At 37.0% G+C, this 24,406-nt stretch overlaps 1 protein-coding gene across 2 annotated transcripts in view; it reads right to left on the bottom strand.

The window, feature by feature from the left end:
• LOC120539527 (leucine-rich repeat transmembrane neuronal protein 4-like) overlaps positions 1 to 24,406 on the bottom strand; it is a 225,552-nt gene that overhangs the window by 166,984 nt on the left and 34,162 nt on the right. Inside the window, exon 2 of one of the 2 annotated variants that reach the window (XM_039769669.1) lies at positions 99 to 1,630. In XM_039769669.1, coding sequence (XP_039625603.1) covers positions 99 to 1,630 — 1,532 coding nt within the window. Of the gene's footprint in view, positions 1 to 50; positions 1,631 to 24,406 lie in introns of both variants that reach the window. The other variant, XM_039769670.1, reaches the window with a different exon arrangement.

Below are 24,406 nucleotides of genomic sequence, written 5' to 3'. Positions count from 1 at the left end.
TTTGGTTTAATCACTAGAAATCTCCTTTTGAAAAGCACTGGATGATTTACCTCTCATTGTCAGCAGTAGAAATGTTTTAGGAGGATGGTGGATCATACCTCGCATTCCCTGGAGCCTGAAATAGTGTAGGTGCAGGGTCCTGTCCCATTGACCAATACATCCACGGTCTCAGAGTTCGTGGGTTTGTAGTCCACATAATACTCCTGCAAAGGGGAGTTAAGGGTGCGTTCAGTCTCTCGCGCCTTTTTTCTGCGTTTGCGGACCAGTGAGTGCTGCTGCAACTGCTTCATACTGCTTGGATAACGTTTCCAAGATACATAGATCACCAGCAAAATCATTGCCACAGAAAGAAATAGGGCCACACTCCCAGCTATAATCTTATGAAAGGACACATGTTCAAATTCTGTCTCTGGAGCTGTGGTATGAGCACTAGAAACTGTGGGGCGAGAAGAAGGTCTCAGCAGCTCATCTGCTTCGAGATTTGGTGGAGTCATCCTGGGAAGCGATTTGGGCTTTGAAGAAGATTGGGAAAGTGGAGGTGGTGTTTCTGTTATAGCAGGAGTCTTACAAATGCTATAATTGTTTACAGCATCCATAACCTTTTCTCCTTGAACATGTTTAGGCCCAGCACAAATCATGGTAGATTCCTTATTTCCCTTAAAATTTTTTAACCAAGTCACAAGTGGGCAAATGTTGTAACTGCAGTCCCAGACATTGCCAGCCAAACTTATGGTGGTCAAGGATATCCAGGCACTGACTGCTTCCTGTGAGATATTGCTAAGCTTATTAGAGTCCAAATTGAGTGTCTGAAGGTTAGGTAAGCACTGGAAGATGCTAGCCTCAATGATTTGGATATCATTTCCAGATAGATCAAGCTTCTGCAAGGAGGTCCATGTCCATGAAACCCCTTGGACGATGGAACGAATACGATTCCACTGCAGATAGAGTGCTCGTAAATTTGAGAGGCGTGGGAAGTGTGCAAAGTTGATTTTGGAGAACTGATTGTGTTCAAGATGAAGCTCAGTCAACTTCAGCAATCCAACAAAAGCATTGCGTGTCAAGCTGCGTAGCCGGTTGTAGCCTAGGTCCAGAAATTCTAAGTTTCGACAGTCTTGAAACAAACGCATTGGCATTGACTTGAGTGAGTTGGACCGTAAGTGTAGACTTAGCAGTTTACGTAGACCTCGAAATTGCTCTGGTTGCAATTCTTGCAGTTTGTTATAGGACAGATCCAGGTTCCGAAGGTTAGGAACAAAGTGGAAAGTTTGGTTGTGAAGCTGTGAGATTTTATTGGAGCTCAAAATTAGTTCCTTTAGCCTGCGTATGCCTTGAAAAGCATTACCATCCACAACAGTTATATAATTATGATCCAGGTACAGCCATATAAGCTGATTAAGTCCAGAGAATTGTCCTGCCTTTAGTCTTTGAAGGCTGTTGTAGCGAAGAGACAAACCTTGGCAGCCTGTGGACAAGTTCTGGGGCACATCACGAAAGGCATTAGACTCGCAGTATGCTATCTTTCCATCACATCGACAATTTCGTGGGCATGGCCGCTCAGTGCGACACAGGCAGAGGAGAATCCAGGAAAATAGTAATAGGATTATCAGGTGACCTCCCCCAACCAGGAGCCCTATATAATGAAAACAAAAAACAAAGAAAAATTGAAATACACTGGTTTCTTTCTTGTTCTTAGTTTTCACATTTACAAATAAAACCAATGTTAACAGCTTAGTTAATTTTTATCTGTAACACAGTATCCCTAGGCCCATTTTTGCTTCTATCATTTGTCTTATCCTCTTTGGACTGAGAACATCATATATGAAATAAAAATCAGCTCGAGAATATTCACAAGTGCAAAAATACATGTCTCTCAGTGTCATGCTTCTTATGACACATTTCATTCATGTAACCTTGAGCATATACTCTTTCATTCTATTAAATGCCTTAACCTCTTTAGAATAGCATAGAAGAAAATGGAAGTAAAATATGAAATAGGTACATCAAACAGCTCATCACTCATTTTTAAAAGCTACTTCTTGAAAACATACTTGACATTTTTAATACTTTTCAGTTTATATCAATGACAAATCAGTTGTATGTAAACAACACCTATGTCTTTTATGTTACTGTTTATTACTGAAAATCCCCAAAGATCTACTTTATGTTATCCATCTCATGTAAAATGAAGGAAAATTAACCATTCTGAAGATTTAAAGAAGTGCACTTGCATAAAGCTGAACACTGTATTAAAAAGTTTAGTAGAGTAAATACAGTGATTAGGAACACGTCCTATACCTAAAGTTACATTTTTTTTTCTATTTGTGTTGGTGTTCTGCTGGCTACAGCAACAGAAGGCAATGCTTCACCAGGCAGAGAAAATGTTCATTTGCAAGATAACAAATGAAAAAAAAAATCTATTTTGGCCCAGACAGGAAGATGTTAGAGGGAAGAAAACAAAATCTAAAATTTCCTTCATAATGAGCATAGATTTTAAATAAAACACAACATAATGCAGGAAAACAGACCAATAAATCAATTAATAAGTTATTTGTTCTTCTTGAAAGGTTCAATATGAATAAAGACTGAAATATTTTAAACGAGCATCACATATGCACATCTTAGAATCACCCTCCTGGCTCATCCTTGGTGAGCAATACACCCTGAAACAAGGGGGCGCACTTTTGTTAACTGTATCATCCCTTTCTGTTCGCATAGCACAGAGAAAATGCCCAGTGAAGACAACTGACTCCGCCTCTTCTGATTGGAGGACTACATTTTTGAGTTGCGCACAAAAAGTGGTATCTCATTGTGGACTGATACTTGTCAGAGATGGAGCTCCAATCCAGACCTGAAAGGTGTTTTTCTGGTTTATATACACCATTTATATCTGTTCTTTTGATTAAACAAGCCGACTTAGTTGGTGCCCAAACATTTATATGGAAACAGTGTAAGGCCACGTAAGATACTGTATTTCCTTAAAAATATTTATGGAGTTAATTAACACAATGCATAGATCAACCAGAAGTTTAGTCCAAGTAACCGTTTATTGCAGGTCTTACACACATCAGTATTTGGATTACAAAGGCATTTGCTAATTTGTAAGGATAAATTTTACCTTTATTTACAAAAAATGTCAGAAATGAAGATGGTACACTGAAGAGTCAATCAGCTTCATCACTTTTTCTGCCTGGCTTGTGCAATTTGTATTACATTAGTCACACGATTCTTATAATTTCATAAAATAAAACTATCAGTCATGTGCAGGAGTCAGATTTGACAATTATGCCTTCCATGATTTGACTATACAATGCATATTTGTGTCAAAATTGATTGCTAGGCATGACTAAAGCATTGTGTGTAGTACTGCAATGGACACCTGTCTAGGGTTGATTTATACATGATGATACCAGGATAGGCACTGGCTCCCTGTGAACATTAGAGGATGCGTGTATTAGAGAATAAATAAATAGATGGATAATTAGCCTGATATTCCGGTTTAACAGGAATTCAGGTCTGCGATTAGCACTTCAGTATCACTGAACACATGGACAAGCTAGAAATAAAGAGTATTGGTCTCGTCCGATGCGAGAGATGGACATCTGAAGTGGAGCTCCGCTAGCAGTGGTGCTATTTTTCATATTATTTGCTTATTATTCTGAGATATCCTGTATTTATTCAACCCGAGAGGGACCGCTACAGTATATGTAAACACATAAAAACATGGCCAACAAGAAGGGGGTCGAAAGAATCGAAGACTAAAGCTACATCCAAGCTGCGATCTGCAAGCCCTAGTTCGAGATACGGCCTCTCAGAGACAGACCTGGATCAGATGGGTGAAAGTACAGACTCCTCGGGACCACGGTCCGCTACATCGTCGCCGGCTGAGAGCGAAAAGGGGAGCGAAGGTGCGATCGTGAGTGCAGATGTGGATAGCTCGCCGATTGGAGAGGATTACCTGAAACTGGAAAAGGCCGGGAGGTCCGCGGCTTCAGTTACGCAATTACGCGGGACTGCAGCAGCGGGGACACCGGCTTCAGCAGAGTCTGCTGCTTCATCTACGGCACAAGAAGGCACATTTGAGCTATCTGAACTGAAAGTGTTGCTCGCTGAGCTCACGCAAGATATAAAGAAAAGCGAGAAGGCTAATGAGAAAGCAACGCAAAGGCACTTGAGAGACTGAAACAGGAATTAAAACAGGAAATCCAACAGGCAAATGAAAGGCTGCGTCAAGAAGTACAACTTGAACTTCGACAGGTGCTGGGTAAAATTGAAGAGCGCATTGAGAAAAACTCGGTTAAACTGAGCACGCTTGCTGATCGATTGGAGCATCTTAGTGAGACATTCACGAATCGGATCGAAATAGCCGAACATCTAGCTGCCAGTGCCGAGGAAAGAGCAGTAAATGTCAGTTTGGAATGTAAAAAACTCGGAGAAAAACTTGGAGACAGACTGGCTGCTTTAGAAGATGGGAATAGAAGGTATAATGTCAGAATTGAAGGCTGCCGGAGAATCGAAAGTTTAAACCCGTGAAATTCGCAACTGAACTTTTTCTAAAATAATCGGGGCGACTTTAAAGCAGAATCTGAGATAGCAGCGGCTTACGCGACGCTGATCAAACACCGTCAGACCCGACCAAGATCTTTTATAGTTCGTTTTGAACGATTATCATTTAAGTTAGAGGTGATGGAACTCCTCAGGAAAAAAAAGGAAGATATTATATATGAAGATTGCCACATTCGCGTCTTCCCTGACTTCTCTCCAGCAACAGCTATCAAACGCCGCCTTCTATAATATTAAACAGCGGCTACGGCAAGCCAATGTCAAATACGGCCTCCTGTATCCGCAAAACTGAAAGTGGAATGGCAGGGTCATTTCTATGTTTTCGCTAGCAAGGAGGAGGCAGAAAATGAAGTTAAGAAAGCTGATCCCGGGACTATTCTGATACATAATTGTGAGTCATGGCGGTAAATGATAAAGCTAGGATTAATAATCTACTGTCTGATCTATTTGTTTTAAAATACGGGTTTTTATCAGCATATATTCTCATATTCTTATATTATTATTACTTACTTATTACTTATCATTACTTAGTATTACTAGGGCTAAATGTTTATGTTTTATTGTGCTTAATTACGTTTTCCTCCTTTTTTCTTTTCTAATTATTTCATGTGTACCCTAAATGAGACTGTTCAATATCATACCCTTGGTTTGCTGTTATTGCTATTACTGCATTAAGACTTGTTATGCTTGTTTTGGACACATCTTTAACACCATCACCTGGGTTTATTATCTGGGGATATCATCTTAATGCACTAAAATTGATGAAGATATATATATATATATATATATATATATATATATATATATATTAAGTGCAAAATTCTTTTCTTTTTTTTTTCTTTTCCTCTTTTAAAGACTATATTGGTAACAGATATCTCTATCTTTTAACCTTAAAGCGCCACTGCATGGGGGCTTGATGTGCTTTGGACGTGCTCTGTCTCTGGGTATGTCAGAGGACTGGGACTGCATGAAGTGGGTTTTAGCCTCACCTGGGGAGGCAAAAAGGGAGGGTGGGGGTTAAGGGGAAGAGAAAGAGAGCAGGCTTGATCTATATCTAATCTATCATCTCAATCTTTATAATTATAACTATCAACGTAATAATAAGCTGCATGGCAACAACTCTTGGGGGAATAGGAAATTAAGACCTAAACTATTTCACTTCCAGTTAAGACTATAATATGACACCAAAAACTCAGAATCAGTGTCTCCATGATGGGACAGTTAACTTCGTAAGCTGGAATGTTAAAGGCCTGAATCACGAATTAAAGAGAAAGAAAGTACTTTCTCACCTAACAGGTCTAAATGCTAAAATAGTATTTTTACAGGAAACCCACTTACTAAGTAAGGATCAGTTCCGCTGCAAAAGACTGGACTGGCCAAATGTTCCATTCTAGTTTTACAAAGAAAACTAGAGGGGTGGGAATTCTCATACATAGAACAGTACCATTTGTAGCATCAGATGTAGTATTGGATCCTGAAGGGAGATATGTGATGGTCATGGGAGACTTATCTAACTGTAAAATGATTTTGATAAATGTTTATGCACCTAATGTTGATGATAAGGAATTTATACAAAATTTATTTGCATCCATTCCCAATCTGAACACTCATAAACTTATAATGGCTGGGGACTTTAATTGTGTTCTAAATCCACTTTTAGATAAGACTTCCTCCACAGGGGGAACGGCAACTAACACCGCAAAGATAATTACAAAGTTTATAACTGATCACAACTTATCAGATCCCTGGAGGTTTTAAACCCAAATTCAAGAACATATTCTTTCTACTCACCAGTACATCATTGCTACTCAAGGATTGATTACTTCTTTATAGATAATAACTTCTTGCCTAAGATTAAATCTTGTAAATACGATGCTATTGTTATTTCAGACCATGCTCCGATGATCTTGGAGCTGAAATTACTAAGCCCCTTTCTAGAGACAAATACATCCCCTGAGATCTCTGCAGGAATACTCTGGGAAACTCTTAAGGCCTTCTTAAGAGGACAGATTATCTCATATCTTTCCCACAGAAATAAATCCGAAGCGAAGAAAGTAGCAGAGATAAAAGCGAAATTACTAAAATAGATGAAGAACATGCCAGACTACCAAGCGAGACTCTACATAAGAGGAGGCAGGCTCTACATTCAGAATTAAACCTCTTGACAACTAAAGAAACCGAACAACTAATTTACAAATCCAGACATCATTATTATGAACATGGAGAGAAAGCTAATAAGCTTTTAGCGCAACAAATTCACAAGCAAGAAGTGCGCATAGCGCAATCTCGGTAATTACTAACACGAACGGAGATAAAATCATCGAACACAAAAATATAATGTACACTTTTAGAGACTACTATAAATCCCTATATACTACTGAGTTTAAAGAAGACAATATACAATCTAATGCATTTCTGGATAAATTACAGATACCACAAATTGACGCTATTAGTGTGGAGGAGCTCGATAAACCTCTGTCATTATCAGAATTACTGGATGCTATAAAGTCACTCCAAGGTGGAAAAGCAGCAGGCCCTGATGGCTACCCTGCAGAGTTTTACAAGAAATTCTCCGCTCCGCTAGCTCCCCTCCTATTAGCAACATTTACAGAAGCCAGAGATAACCAATCTCTTCCACAAACCTTTCGCCAAGCACTAATCACTGTCTTTCCAAAACAAAATAAGGACTTATTACAATGTGCATCATACAGACCAATTTCACTTCTGAATAACGACGTTAAAATACTCTCTAAAATCATAGCTAGAAGGATGGAGAAAGTGCTCCCCTCAGTAATATCACAAGACCAAACTGGATTTATTAGGGGCCGACACTTATCTTCAAATCTTCGACGCCTGTTTAATGTAATATACTCACCAACTAAATCAAACACCCCAGAAATATTATTATCATTGGATGCAGAAAAAGCATTCGACATGATTGAATGGAAATACCTTTTTACTATTTTGGAGAAGTTTGGGTTTGGCCCGAACATTTGTGCATGGATTAAATTACTGTATACTAACCCAGAAGCTTCAGTTTGCATCAATAACATTTGCTCAGACTACTTTAAACTAGAGCGTGGCACAAGACAAGAATGCCCTTTGTCACCACTGCTGTTTGCAATTGCCATTGAACCACTGGCAATACATTGTCGAAATACTGATCAGATAAAGGGGATTAGCAGAGAAGGACTGGAACAGAAAATCTCATTATATGCAGATGACATGGTACTGTATATATCGGACCCAGAAAATTCTGTGCCTGCAGTCTTAGCAGCACTCACAGAATTTCAAAAGCTCTCTGGTCTCAGAATTAATCTGAATAAAAGTGTACTCTTTCCGGTGAATTCGCAAGCATATAATATTAGATTAGACACCCTTCCTTTTATCATTGCAGAACAGTTTAAATACCTCGGGGTAAACATCACAAGTAAACATAAAGCTCTTTATCAACAAAATTTCGTCGTCTGCATGGAAAAAATTAAACAAGACTTGCATAGATGGTCAACCCTTCATCTCACACTAGCTGGAAGAATTAACACTGTTAAGATGAATATTCTTCCTAAGCTCCTTTTTATTTCAAAACATACCAATATACATTAATAAATCGTTCTTTAAGCAATTAGATTCAACAATAACCTCATTTATTTGGAATTCTAAACATCCACGCATCAAAAGAGCGACCCTACAAAGACAAAAGGCAGAAGGCGGCATGGCTCTACCTAACTTCCAGTTTTATTACTGGGCAAATATACAGTCGATAAGAACCTGGACACAAATAGAAGAACATACACAGGCATGGACCGCAATAGAAGTAAAATCCTGCAGTACTTCTTTGTATTCCTTGCCTTGTGCTCCAATAAACACACGTTATCGGCAATACACTAATAACCCAATTGTGCTCCACTCACTTAGAATCTGGAACCAATGTAGAAAGCATTTTAAGACGGAGAAGCTTCTTTCTGTGGCACCCTGCAAAAGAACCACCTCTTTCAACCCTCACAAACATATGCAGTTTTAATATCTGGAAAAATTTGGAATTAACTTGCTTAGAGATCTTTATATAGACAACGTCTTTGCATCCTATGAACAATTACATTCCAAATTTAACATTCCAGCTACAAATTTCTTTCACTATCTTCAAATCAGGAACTTTGTTAAACAGAACCTTCCAGATTTTCCTCATCTTGCACCCTCATCCACGCTGGAAAAATTATTGCTCAATTTCAAGGAGTTAGACTCCATCTCTACAATATATAAAATCCTTTTACAATCCCTTCCTTTCAAAGATCCAAGAGGACACTGGGAAAATGACCTCTCAATTAATATATCAGAAAAGGAGTGGAAAGTAGCAATGCAGAGAATTCACTCAAGCTCCATATGCAAAGCATACAATTATACAACTCAAAATTATATATCGAGCACATCTGTCTCGACTAAAACTCTCCAAAATGTTTCCAGGGCATGATCCAACCTGCGAACGTTGCAACCAAGCCCCAGCCTCACTAGGTCACATGTTCTGGGCCTGCTCCAAATTAACATTATTCTGGACAAAAATTTGTAATTACCTCTCAGACAGTCTTGGACTCACAATCCCTCCTAACCCATTAACAGCTGTGTTTGGGGTTCTTCCAGAGGGTCTTAAAGTGGAGAAAGACAAACAAATTGTGATTGCATTCACTACACTGTTGGCACGCAGACTTATTCTGATAAACTGGAAGAACCCAAACTCTCCTCTTTTAAGTCAGTGGGAAACTGATGTGTTATATTATTTAAAATTGGAAAAAATCAAATACTCAGTTAGAGGATCTGTGCAGACTTTTTCAAAACATGGCAGGATCTAATCAGTAATATTTTGAAATGATTTTATAAAGCACAGAGAATTTGTTGATTTAGGTATTTTTACAAGCCTTAAATTTTACACCGTTTGGCTTGCTCTCTCTCTCAAGGGTGGGGATCGATCTGTTCTTAGCATATTTCTTTTTTTTTGTAAAAACTTGATTGCTATGTATTGATTGTAATAAAATTAATAAATAAAAAAAAAAAAAAGAAATAAAGAGTAAATGAGTAAATATGATGCCAGAAGATGTCAGCTCACATATTTTCCCTAAAATTAATCAGATTAATTCCTGGTCCATGTTCCCCAGCTGGACAACTGAAGACAGCCACTCTAATATCATCATCATTTTAGTTTTGCTATATTGCATTTATAGTCTTAAAGAGCTGCAGACATTTATTAGAGGCAGGTATAAGTTTCATATTCATTCTGTTGTACTCTGCCTAGGGGCCGGATTATTGCAGACACGTAACATCAGAGCAGATAAGACATAATGGCTTCTTAAAAATCCAGTGAATACACAATTTATGTGTAAGGAAAGCTGTAGTTACTTACTAAATAAACTAATACAAAAAGTCTAACATTTGTTAGCAATTAATCACTACAAATGCTAGCTTTCTCAATGTGTAAATATATACTGTATATATTTTACTTTTATTTTAAACAGTATGTCTACTGTATATGAATATTCCAGGTTATTATCAGATATATGTGTGTCCTTTACAGTATAAATGATGTGATTTTCTTTTTTAAGACTCTCATTTTCTTAACACTACTCATAAGACTTAACAAAGTGTGGCTTTACCTTTAATTATTTTTGAAATGCAGCTAAACATTTTGTCACACTAAACATCTACAATAACTGTGAAATTTTAACAGCCTTTTCATGTGCTGAGTGTAGAAAACACAGAATTTCTAATAGGTCTATCTAACATTGTAGGGATTACTTCCCAGTTTTTATTTATATTTCTGTGACTATGCTTTAAGTTAATGTATTTTGTCTAATATTATAGTTGAAACTTTGATCAGGAAGTGATTACAATTTATTTGATATCCAATCCTGCCATTTATCCCTATGACTCACTGTATTTTTGATCTAGAAAGTTGAACTGGAAGTGTTCTAAAAATAAATACATTTATCTTTTTCTCCAATGATTTAACATTCTTAACCAAGTATTCTTGTGATGTATGCAAACTGTGGAATCCGATGTCAATTCTGGCAAATGAAGTGATAAGCAAGTGAACGTTTTGTTATTGATTACTGAAAGTAGTATTGTTACCAATATATTTCTTGCCCTACATGTACCTTCAGTGCCTTTACTCTATATTTGTGTGTGTGAACATCTCTTGCGAATTCCTGAAACTCCTGCTTCTCAGACTCTGTCATTATTTTCGAGCTTTTCCCACCTCATGTCCAGTTTTATACTTGCTGTCAACATGCCTCATATACCTTTATTCCTCCTTGGGTGTCTCACACTCTCACTTTCTCCTCATCATTTCACCAAAGCCAAATAGACCAATTAGATTGCTCAGAGTGATTTGACACACAGAACTTAGTTGTTAGATATCACATCTTGTCAACTTATTATCATTGTCTATTAGCTAAACTTCACTTTATCTGAATCTTTAAATTATATATATTTGGATTTATCATGTCTTTCAATCATTTATGAAATACTGAGTCTGACCCATTGCCAACATTTCAGGTAAGAAAATAGGTTTCTCCTTCAACACATTTTCATGAAATACTTACTTTGTCTTTTCAGTGGTTTACTTACACAAACAATAAGACTACAACTGAAACAAACGTTCTCAAAGAGTCTTGATTCATGCCAAATGGCGCAACAAAACTCCTAAAATACTTACAGTGGAACAAGATATTATCTAAATACAGCCTGTATTCAATTAAAATTTAAATGTAAGTTTAGGTATAAAACATTATACTGCCGATATAAAAATAGTGTTCCTTTTTGGTAACTCCACTTTCATCCCTACCATTAAGCTTTGGCCTTTGGGATATTCAGATATTTCAAATACTTTGGTATATTCTCTTATCTTGCACAGTTTCCGATATGTTATTTTGTATTGATGTTTTAAAAATGAATGCTATACTAAAGCTTAATTCAATATGGTATCTGTTGTTCTTTTCTATTAACAATCAGTTATTTTTTTATTCTGATTTAATGCCAAGACATCTGTGTTTATACCCACTATTCAGTCTCAACATCTATTTTTTCTTTACAAATATAGTCCAACTTTTTATAATCTATATATATATAATTCACTAAGGCAAGACAACCATGGAAAGCACGCCGGAAGGGGCGTGGATTCACTAAGCTGCCGACAAGTGAGACACCTATGGCGCACGCAGGAAGGAGCCACGCCCACCAACTCCAAGACCATTGGATACGACAACTCACAGAGCCACGCCCACTAACTCGGACGCGACAACACAGAAAAACCGGCGTCATTTATATTCGTCTGTCGTAGAGGTCACATGCAGCTCCGACCCACGTTGACTGTTAATAGAGGCATGTTTCTCGCGGAGGTGAATCGCCTTATGCGGCGTGTAAAACTGTTTGCGAGGGGTATCCCATGGGATCCTTAAAACGTTCCTTTACAACTGAGGTTAAAACACAATGAAGTGAGCAGTCTTTAAAAAATGAGTTTTCGGTTACGACGCACGACCGTGTGCACTATAGCAAACTGTTTTACACGCTACATACAGCAATTCGCATCCGCGACAAACATGCGTCTTCTTAGATACTCCTGCACTTTGTACACACCCCCATCCCACTGTGGTCGGGTGTCTTGGTGGATTATATATAGAAAGGCAGCCAAAATCCCACAGAGCAATGAAAAGTCTACGTGAGTCACAGGTGCATCTGGACTGTACAAAGACTCAAGTGACGAGTTGAAGGTGGGCACATGAGCAGGCAGTGTATACTGAACGAGAAATCAGCAGACTAGCATGACGGAGGGACCGGAGTGGATGTCTTTCTCCTCTCCTCCCGTTCCACCCTGAGCGCCGCATGGACGATTGTGTGTTGGTTCGTTCTGTGCATTGGTTAAAACCCAATGAAGGAAGCAGTCTTTAAAAACCAATAAGCCCTGTGCCTCTGTTTCATTACTGTCTCACCTGCTTCACCAATGCAGGCCCCGCAACAGGCGATCCGGGCGTCATTCCCATGACTCGCCGGCCAGCCAACCGGGTAACCAAAGTTTTTGGGTTCAGGGGGGAGTATGGTTACAAAGCTGAAACTTAAAGGAATTGACGGAAGGGCACCACCAGGTGTGGAGCCTTTCGCTTCCTTTGACTCAACACAAGAAACCTCACCCGGCCCGGACACGGACAGGATTGACAGATTGATAGCTCTTTCTCGATTCTGTGGGTGGTGGTGCATGGCAGTTCTTAGTTGGTGGAGTGATTTGGCTGGTTATTTCCGAAAACGAACGAGACTCCTGCCTGCTAAATAGTTACACGACCCAACAGCGGTCGCCGTCCAAATTCTTAGAGGGACAAGTGGCTTTCAGCCACGTGAGATTGAGCATTAACAGGTCTGTGATGCACTTGTATGTCCGGTACTGCACGTGCGCTACACTGAATGGATCAACGTGTGTCTACCGGCGTGGGTAAGCCGTTGAACCCCATTCGTGATGGAGACCGTGGCTTCCAATTGTTCCCCACGAACGAGAAATTCCCAGTACGTGCGGGTCATACGCTTGCACTGATTACGTCCCTGCCCTTTGTAAAGCCCCCCATGGTCGGGTGACTTGGTGGATTATATATAAAAAAAAAGCAGCCGGAACCACAAAGAACAATGAAAAATCAACGTGGAAACCGACTGAGGCAGTGTTTGGAAAATTAACAGTCAACGTGACTCACAGGTGCGTGTGGACTGTACACAGACGAAAGTGACTCAGGTAGGGAGTTGGGGGCGGGCACATAAGCGGGCAGAGCATACTGAACGAGCACCGTTCAACCCCGTCCTTCGCTTTGGAAGGAGAAAGCGCGACGGCTCTCCTCCGGTTTTCAGTCACGGAGAATTGCATGTTGGCTCGTAGCGTGCATTGTTGCAATGTTACTTTTCTTGGTGGTTTATTATATTACAGATTTTTCAAATGTTTATTTTTTCCTCTGTGCTTAAAAATCATTTAAAAAGCGGCCTGATTATGCGGTGTAGCTAGTTTCTAATAAAACTGTATATTGTTATATCTATTAATCTGGCATTGTATGCTTGTGATAGTAATCATTGTTTTAGGTACTTAGTAAAATACAAAGAATAAGCTAATGATTGATCAGTCTTCATTCCTTTATTTGTAAAGGCTATGTTTTAATAAACCTTAATTTCTAATTTCAATTTTCCTTCATTATATCCTTCATATAATGAGCTGAAGTGGTAATGCATATTTTTTTAATCAGTTCTTTTTTCACTTATATTTTTATTTAATTTTTGAAAAAAAGAACATTGCAACAATACACTACTCAATCAAACATAAAAGATACAACCATTTATTTCAAAATCAATACAGAGAAAGTAAAAGTAAAATAGAAATACAATGGGGTAAAAATCAGGAATGGTCTCCCCTAGACTTTCTCGTATACTCAGATTTATTTTATGTACATTAAAGAATCATCAACAACAAATCAAATTAATAATATATTGAACAATTATTATAAAAGTAAAGTTGAATAAATCGGACTCTGCAGCTACATGAATAAAAGGTAAAGTACCAATTCTGGTTAACGGAAATAGCCCAAAAGTTGATAGAAATCTACATTCTGTACCTAATACTTGTATGCAAAATTTGGTTCATCTAACTGAAAGCATATTTAAGTTATCTTGCTTAAATAATTCCAAAAATGGTATTTTCGGATTCAGGGAGGTCTAAAATGTTGAGATTCATCAAAATCACGAAATCAAATTTTTGGACAAGTCCAATACTTTCCATATATTTCGTATACGAGAAAGTAAAAAAAGCAAATTCATACCCTATCCAATAGAAAAAGAAAAAGGAAACATGAGCAAAAAAGTCATTTACCTTCTTGAATATAAGAGTACAATTAAAAGCAAGTGAGTCAAACATGGGCATTGCATACAAATTCTAAAATTATGTTAATTTTGCAATGCTCTTAAAATGTTTTGGACATATCCACTAAGAGAGATTTTTTTTCTAATTTGAGATAAAATAGAGAGTCTTCTACCATTTGAGTTATATAAAATGGGTTCAGATTCTTCCAGTTATGTAAGCTAAGTCTGCGTTCCAGTAATGTAGTATAGGCTATTACAACTGATTTATACCTGTTCTCTTTAATACCTTACAGAAATGCAACAAATATTACCATTAAAGGATTAGGTGTGACTGCAACACTAAAGCTACCTGAGAAGTATGTGATTTTTATCCAAAATGATGTTCATTTAGACCATTCCCAAAACATTATTCTTAGTGATGCTGGTGCAAGATGGCAACACTTTTAGGTATACTGTATTTTAGTCAATTTTAGATTAGATAAATGTGATCAATAAAAGAGTTTTAGTTGAACTTTGGAATGCTTGACACGTCTAAATGTATTCTATTTATGACTAAGCTCCACTTCTTTTGTGAGATTTCAATTGAAAGGTTCCTTTCGCACCATCCCCTAACAACTTTATGGTGTAAATTCTTTGAAATATCTTTATATATTGTTGAAGCGCTGTCTGAGGCTTCATCAAGATAATCCAGTTGGGAAAGTTTCTTTTAACAAAATTTCAATAAAGGGAAAAATGTGTAGCTGGAAAATTAAGTCTTGAACTTAAGACTCACATATGTTATCTATAAAAAGATTTCTAAGTATCTTAATCTCTAGCATTTTCAATAGGTTAAATACTGAGAAGGTTTGAGAAGGCTGTATGTATAGCAGCAGACAGCAACAGATAAAAGCTTCTCTCCTTTGAAATATTTCCTGTTTTTTCTGCAGCCAATGACAGTAAGACTACTTGTGAGTCAGATTTTGTAGGTGAGTATATTACATTAGACGGGCAGTGAAAGTGTGAGGCTGTATACATCTGGTTTGGTCTTGTGACATTACTGAGGGGAGCACTTTCTCAATCCTCCTAGCTAAGACTTTTGCTATTATCTTAACATCAACATTCGGCAGTGAAATTGGTGTTAATGATGCATATTGTAGTAAGTCATTTTCTTTGTAAAAACAGTTATTAATGCTTGGTTGAATGTTTGGAGTAAAATTGTATTTACTCCTGCTGCTATGAATGCTGTAATTAATAATGGAGCTTACTGATTGAAATTTGTTTTATAAAATTCCACTGGGTAGCCATCTGGCCTGCAGTCTTCCCACTTTGGAGTAAATTTATGGCATCCCATATTTCTAAAAGTTTAAGTTTTATCATGCTCTTCGGCTCTGCAAATATTAGTATTTGTACTTTATCAAAAAACTGACTCATGTCTCATCTTCTTTACATTTATAGGTATATAAGGATTTATAGTACTTCCTAAAAGTAATCTCTTTATGCTACCTGATTTAATTTCCAGTTTATTTGATAATATCTATTATTGCATTGTGAGCTTCCTAGAGATTTGTTGAGATAAAACCTTATTAGCCTTCTCTCCATGTTTATAATAATAATGTCATGATTTAAAAGTAAGTTGCTTAATTTTTTCTTGGTGTCCAGAGATTAAATTCTCATTGTAAAGTCAGTCTTTTCCTACTGAGAACCTCATTAGAAGATCTGGCATATTCATAATGTACTCTGGAAATCTCTGTAATCTGATCTGATACTTTCCTGGTCTGATGTTTATTTTTATAAGACTTCCTTCATCATTTCCCAGAGCATTCCTATAAAAACCTCTGAGGATGCATTGGCCTCTAAAAAGTTATTGATTTGTTTGTCAGATCAGTTCAAATATGTGCCTTCCACACACCACATTTCATTTTCTGATGTTTATATATATATATATATATATATATATATATATATATATATATATATATATATATATATATAGCTTAGGTTTATAGCTGTGGGAGATTTGATTCAGTTTATTTTTGAATTATCACTCTTCACTGAGTGCCAGCTCAGAGTGCTGTCAAATTCACAGGTAAAATAAAATTACAGCTTTACACATTAATAATTGCATAATACCTACACATAAAGATGCAGACATGTTTAAATTCACAGTTAATGCACCTTAAGTATAATAATTCCATTATGTATTGCACTTAACATTACTTTGGTCAGTTGAAATAAGCAGTGAGATTTAAGCTCCAAAATAATAATTAAAATCACATTTTCTTGATCATGATAATGGGGAAAGTTGGTTAGTGTAAAATAAAGCAGTTCTAAACTGACTAACATAAATGGAAGATAACACTATCTGTCCTTTAACATTATTGTTTAGCTGCAAACTATAAAAAAACTTTTTTTTTAAGCATCACTTAGAAGATGAAGATTAATTTAGTGGTTGAATTGAGGTCTATGTACTATAGTTCCTAGTTTGAGGTCATTTTATAAGTGTGTCCCCTTAAATATTTCTCAATTATAATGATACTCAAATGCTGAGTTCATCATACTGTGCATTTCAGTGTTACAAAATACAACAAAACCAATGTTAAATGTACCTAATCAATGAAAAAAACCTCTTGAAATATGTCTGATTTGTGCAATTCTATACATTTTTTTCAGATAGCAGTGATATGTTATGTGGATCTTTTGCTTTCTTAAGCTTATATGGCAAATTATTTGTAAAGAAAATTAACAAATGGATTTTCCTGAACCACAGCAAAAGGCTTCACTTTATCAAAATAATGTGCTGTGGCATGGGAAGTAGCATGGTATAGTAGCTATAGCACCAGACCTATAATGTTATATCCTGAGAATCTGAATAATTTTTCAATGTTTCTAAGATTTACTTAATATAACCTTTCCCAAGGTGACTATGATTTACAAAGGAAAACACCTCCTTATTTATTTCATCAATCATCCTACTGTTGAGTTAGAACTTTGGCTTTGATATTCTTTTCAACAGTACTACATTACATTATAAAATGAAAAGTACTGAGAAACAATGCTCATCTAGCTTTGTGGCGCATTTAACAACTTAGCTGGTTTTTAGATATATTTTCTGATGTAAAAACAAGAAAGTGGAATTTTGTGCCTGCATACCAGTATTGTCATTCTCCTAAAGCTAATTTAAGAAGGAATGCTTCTCTACCTAACATTGTACTTTTGCTCAGGTACATTTAATTTTTCAGAAATCTCAAGGGTTCAACTTTTGCACTTCCGGAAAACACGGAGACACCATTGTCACAACACTTTACAAGAAGCATTATTTCTTTGTTGGAGTGAATTAAAACTTCTCACCAGAGCACTGCATATTCAGACAAAATTATAGGCTTTCCCAGGAATTTCTTTGGAAAGAAATATGCAAGTAGGCAGAAAGCCAGGAGTACAAAATATAACTCTTCTTTAAGCTCTTATATTCTTTCAAACTAACAATTACCTTTTTTAGTTCCTCAGGAATTTTTATTTGTTTTTTTACCTAGGTTGGTTATTCTAGCTTTAATAAATTGCTTTTCCTTTTCTTTTTTTAACCTTGTCTATTTTTAGCACTAGACTAGTTATATCTTCTAAATTTCCACATCAGGACTTACCATAACATCTTTTAATTTAATTCAAGACTGTTTACTTAATTTAAGCCTGCACTAGCAGATAGTGTTTACAATTTATCTATTTAGTTTACATTTAATACATGATGTGTGGACATTCATGTAAAACTGCTTCAAAATTATTAAGGTAAGAATTATTGCTTTCTGATAATGCACTCACTCAGCAGGCTTCCCGATCATTTAGAAACTTACAAAAGAAATATTACATGTCAAAGTTTATGTTGCACTAAACACAGTTCCCTGAATAATCCTTTTGAGAATAATTGTGATGTTCTATTAACTGACCTACTGTCTCTGTAGTGGCTACCCCTGCTTCAGACTGCCTTAAAGCATCAAACTCTACAAGAAGCTGCTCTCCATTCTGGTCAATTCATTAAGCAGGCATACAAGATTGCTTACTTTTGCCTATTATGTGGACATCTATGAAGTAAACCTTTGCAGGTTGTTCATTTTAAAGGTGTGCACTTATGTGATGCTTGTACGATTATCTGAGAACCGATCTGCCGAGCAGATTAGTTTATTTGTGACCGGCAAGGGGTTTGTTAAAAGGTACATTCCAAAAGTGTAGTCAGATAGGCCAGATTAGATGCACTAAATTCGATATGAAATGGGATAAGCAAGATTTGTGAGCTCTTAACAGGTGAAGATCAAAACCAAGAAGCAAAACTTAAAATGTAAATGAATTTGGTAAAAAAGTTACATTGACAAGCTACTGTTTTTGGTCATGTTATTTGACACATAGATAGTGGAAGCCTTGAAAGTGTAGATGCCTCACGAGCTGGACAGATATCCCGGCCAGGAAAGGAAGCAGACCTGGAAGAAAGAGATGGACGGACAGCCACTATACAATACAATACAATTTATTTTTGTATAGCCCAAAATCACACAAGAAGTACCGCAATGGACTTTAACAGGCCCTGCCTCTTGATAGCCCCCCAGCCTTGACTCTCTAAGAAGACAAGGAAAAACTCCCAAAAAAAAACCCTTGTAGGGAAAAAATGGAAGAAACATTGGGAAAGGCAGTTCAAAATGAGATCCCTTTCCAGGTAGGTTGGGCGTGCAGTGGGTGTCAAAAAAAGGGGGTCAATACAATACACTACACAGAACAGAACAAATCCTCAATACAGTATAAAAATAAAAATTTTACAAGTACGGAGCAGAATTTAACAGTAGATGATATCAGATAATATGATTTGGATTTGTTTAGAGTCCTGGAGACCTCAGCTATCAAGCTGCCTCCTCCATTTGGCCATTCCACAGCTGAAACAGCGCTGGGCCAGCCAATCCGATGAAAGGACCCCTCTACCCCACGATTCCTGTGATCCTCCATCAGGGGTGACTTTAAGTTAGGCAAGCAAAATAACTTGGCAGGTGTGGCCGTTGCACCAAGTGCCACATACCAAGAAGAGAAAAAGAATAGGTGAGGGTTAGTAACAAATTATAACGATCATGTTACTTATGTTTTAGTGCTAATGACTAACAACAGAGCTGCAGTATGTACAGTTAATCAGCAGCTCTAGTCAGGATATGCTAAGCTGAAGTAGTGAGTCTTCAGCCGGGATTTAAACCGAAGGGGCATCTCTTATAGTAGCAGGCAGACCATTCCATAGTTTAGGGGCCCTGTAACTAAAAGCTCGACCACCCACAGATATTTTATTAATCCTTGGAATCATAAGCATATCTTAATGTGCACTCTGGTTTGTTAGTAATGATAAGTTCAGACAAGTAAGCTGGACCTTGGTCATTTAGTGCTTTATATGTTAAAAGGAGGATTTTGAAGTCTGCCCTAAACTTAACAGTGTAAGGATTTAAGAACTGGAGTTATGTGTTTGTATTTTCTTGTTCTTGTAATAATAATTGCAAAAGCATTTTGGATTAACTGGACTCTATAAAAAGAACACTTTGAACATCCGGTGAACACCACATTGCAATAGTCAATCCTACTAAAAATAAATGCATGAATGAATTGCTCAGAATCCTGATTTTTCAGAAAGAAACTTGATTTCCCAACATTTTTAACATGAAAGAAACATGATTTGGACAACTTTGTAATATATGCGTTAAATGACATGCTAGAGTCAAAGATAACTCCTAGATTGCAGGCTGATTCAGTAAAATTAATGGTGATTCCAACTGAGATAAATGATGACAAAATATTGTCAATTAAAATCTCTGTTTTTATCTGTGTTTAAAGACAAGTAGTTCTCATCCATCCACTTCTTTGATTCACTAGCACAACTAATTAAAGACAACATTGGAGAAACTTCATTTGATCTAAATGAAATGTATAACTGGGTGTCATCTGCATACAAGTGAAAATTAACATATTGTTTCCTAATGATAGATCCCAGTGGAAGCATGTAAAGTGAAAACATTAAAGGTCCCAGTATTGAGCCCTGCGAGACACCATATCTCACTTCTGTGTATAATGATGGAGTACTGTCAGCACATTTATATACATATTGGAATCGTTTTGATAAATAAGAACTAAACTAAGCAAGCACAGTGCCTGTAAGCCCAACATTATTTTCTAACCCGTGCAGTAAAATAGAATGGTCAATGGTGTCAAATGCTGTGCTTAAGTCTAACAACATAATCACAGTGGAATTTCAGAGGATTTCAGAATGACGTTTACAACCCGCGTTAGTGCCGTTTGTGTACAATGACCAGTGTGGAAACCAGACTAGAATTTCTCAAATAAATTGTAATGCATAAGGTGTGACTGAAGCTAATTGGCGACTACTTTTTGTAGTATTTTAGAGAGAAAGTGTAAATTTGAAATAGGCCTATAATTATTTAGTATGTGTATGAGGTTTGTACTGTGATGCTGGGGTCTTATATTTTTTATTTTTTCATTGAAGAAGTTCATAAAGTCTGTACTGCTAATATCTGTTGGTATTTTGCACTGTAGATCTGAATTCCCATTTATTAATTTAGCAACTGTTCTAAACAGTACCTGAGGATTTTTGTTATTGCTATCTATTATTGTAGAATAGTATTCTGAGCAAGCTTTAAAGAGAGCTTTTTATATTTTTTAGCACTCTCTGTCCATGCAATTTGAAAGACATGTAGCTTTGTTGTTCTCCATCTGCGCTCCAGTTTTCAACACTCTAATTTAAGAGCTCGAGTGTTTTCATTAAACTAGTGAGTGTTTCTATGTGCTTTGATCGCTTTTGTTTTAATGGGAGCCACTGTGTACAGAGCATCTCTCAAGGTCACATTATAATGTGATGTTAGCTGATCTAACTTGTTTTCCACATTTACATTTGATGTTAACTGATCTAAATGGTTTTCCACAATAACACTCGACTTACTCAAAGTATCTATAAATTTTGAAGCAGAATGATAATCTAGATGTCGCACTGTCTTTGTTTTAATCTGTGAGTGCGTTGGCAAGGGCAGGACTAAATCAAATGTAATTAAGTAGTGATCGGAAATAACTTCATTTAACACTAGAATTACCAGAGCCTACGAAAAAACTCGTAATTCCGTCCCACCTTAAATCGCTTCTTAAAATCGTTCACAGCTCTCCACCAGCGTCTTTTGTCATCTAAATGTGCTGATAAAAATCAGGCTGCAAGCAGCCGGCTATTCCATCCCCCCACCGACTTAGAACGTGCACAAACTTCTCCCAGCTCATGCCTCGATTGATTATCTAGGAGTGAAGTGGAGTTTTAGAGTGGAAAGAATAGATTATTATTTGGAATACACGCATTTCACGTGTGTTTCGTTTCTACAGTAATCCGTGTAAACACATTTTTAAAACAGAAACGTTTTCATATTGTAGTAGTAAATGACAAAATGTAAGCATAAACTATATAATGTATGAAGCCTGAAGTCCAAATATCAAACACTTTCACAAAAGGTACACATATAACAGAACAAGTATGCTGTTATTCAAAAATATAACTGCAGAAAAAAGCCACCTTAGCATGCCATATTGACACGTATGTACTGCAGCTGACACAGTAGCATAATGGTATCAGCCGCTTACTGGTATCCAAAAGCTCATGAGTTCGATCCCACATGACTCAGTTTTGAGAAGTAAACTGCTCTTATTCTTACTATTTTAGAATAAAAACATGCATTTGATTTCAGTGTGTAACAGCCAGTAATTTATGATACTTGTAAAGGTTAGTTTTTTTTTTTATTCACTTTTCATTCTCAGTCTCAGTCGTGTTCAGGATCCTTCATCTACCCCCCATCTGAGAATGCTGTTTTCACATAAAGATGCGCGTGGCTCTGCAGCGTACTTGTGACTGCATTCTCGTACCAATGCTTGCGAACTGAAGTGCCTGCGTGCACTTTTCGTGGCATTACACGTCTATTTTTTAGCATGCCCGTCGCTCAAACACAGGAACATATGTTGGTGTACAAGAATAAAAAACAAGTGCACTTTTATTCTAGACTATAAGTGAAGAAAAAATAAAGCAAGTTACAGTAGGCGGTTGATACGACAGCTTGCGTGGTGCAATGCTAAGAACTGCTGATTTCGATCCGTGCTATATAAAATCATCACATTCAAATATTAACAATTTCCACACACCCTTCCTACATTCACGACATGTGTACTTGTTGCAGTGTACACATCTCTCTGGGCTATGGTTCCTATTACACTGAATGAGCACCTGACATTGTACTTTCTTCCCTATATAAATCACATTCGAGTATAGCGTCTCCAAATAAATCACATTTGAGTTATAGCGTCTTTATGTGAAAACAGCATTGTCAGATTGGGGGAATCGTGAACGCGACTGAGAGAATGGAACTGAATAAAAAAAGACTGAAATCAAATGTATGTTTTATTCTAAAATAGTTAAGTACATGCAATATTATTTGAAAACGAACAGCGCCAGATCGGGTTTGAATACACGCGCTGACGCTGAACTCCCTGTCTATCTACATAGTAATAACAGTAATTTTATTATTATATAGGAGCTTCCCTGTCTGCCTATCATATAGTGCCTTTCCTTCCTACCTATCTATATATCTATCCCCTTAGCTGTTTTTTATATATCTATTATACAGTGCCTTCCCTGTTTATTTATATATCTAGTGCCTTCTCTGCCTGTTTGTCTGTCTGATTGCATATAGCGCTGAACTTACTGCTCTGTACTTTTCTGTCCTCTGCATGTCCTGTACAAAAGAAACAGCACCATACAGCAACATGTGCGAACTGGCAAGATCGGGGAAAAAACACGCGGTCACTGATTACAAACCGCAAGATGAATGAAAGAGACAATATATGTAAAAACATCATCGCACTAATGCAATATTATTTGAAAACGAACAGCGTCAGATCGGGTTTGAATATGCGCCCAATCTGACGCTGTTCGCTTTCAAATAATATTGCATATACTTAACTATTTTAGAATAAAAACATACATTTGATTTCAGTCTTTTTTTATTCAGTTCCATTCTCTCAGTCGCGTTCACGATTCCCCCCCAATCTGACAATGCTGTTTTCACATAAAGACGCGCTATAACTCAAATGTGATTTATTTGGAGACGCTATACTCGAATGTTATTTATATAGGGAAGAAAGTACAATGTCAGGTGCTCATTCAGTGTAATAGGAACCATAGCCCAGAGAGATGTGTACACTGCAACAAGTACACATGTCGTGAATGTAGGAAGGGTGTGTGGAAATTGTTAATATTTGAATGTGATGATTTTATATAGCACGGATCGGAAATCAGCAGTTCTTAGCATTGCACCACGCAAGCTGTCGTATCAACCGCCTACTGTAACTTGCTTTATTTTTCTTCACTTATAGTCTAGAATAAAAGTGCACTTGTTTTTATTCTTGTACACCAACATATGATCCTGTGTTTGAGCGACACGGGCATGCTAAAAAAAATAGACGTGTAATGCCACGAAAAGTGCACGCAGGCACTTCAGTTCGCAAGCATTGGTATGAGAATGCAGTCACAAGTACGCTGCAGAGCCACGCGCATCTTTATGTGAAAACAGCATTCTCAGATGGGGGATAGGGAAGGATCCTGAACACGACTGAGACTGAGAATGAAAAGTGAATAAAAAAAAAAAACTAACCTTTACAAGTATCATAAATTACTGGCTGTTACACACTGAAATCAAATGCATGTTTTTATTCTAAAATAGTAAGAATAAGAGCAGTTTACTTCTCAAAACTGAGCCATGTGGGATCGAACTCATGAGCTTTTGGATACCAGTCAGCGGCTGATACCATTATGCTACTGTGTCAGCTGCAGTACGTACGTGTCAATATGGCATGCTAAGGTGGCTTTTTTCTGCAGTTATATTTTAGAATAAAAGCATACTTGTTCTGTTATATGTGTACCTTTTGTGAAAGTGTTTGATAT

This window comes from Polypterus senegalus, chromosome 11 (assembly GCF_016835505.1).
Source record: "Polypterus senegalus isolate Bchr_013 chromosome 11, ASM1683550v1, whole genome shotgun sequence".
Taxonomy (NCBI): domain Eukaryota; kingdom Metazoa; phylum Chordata; class Cladistia; order Polypteriformes; family Polypteridae; genus Polypterus; species Polypterus senegalus.
The sequence above is the reverse complement of the archived record's forward strand: the minus strand, read 5'-3'. Positions and strand labels throughout refer to the sequence as shown.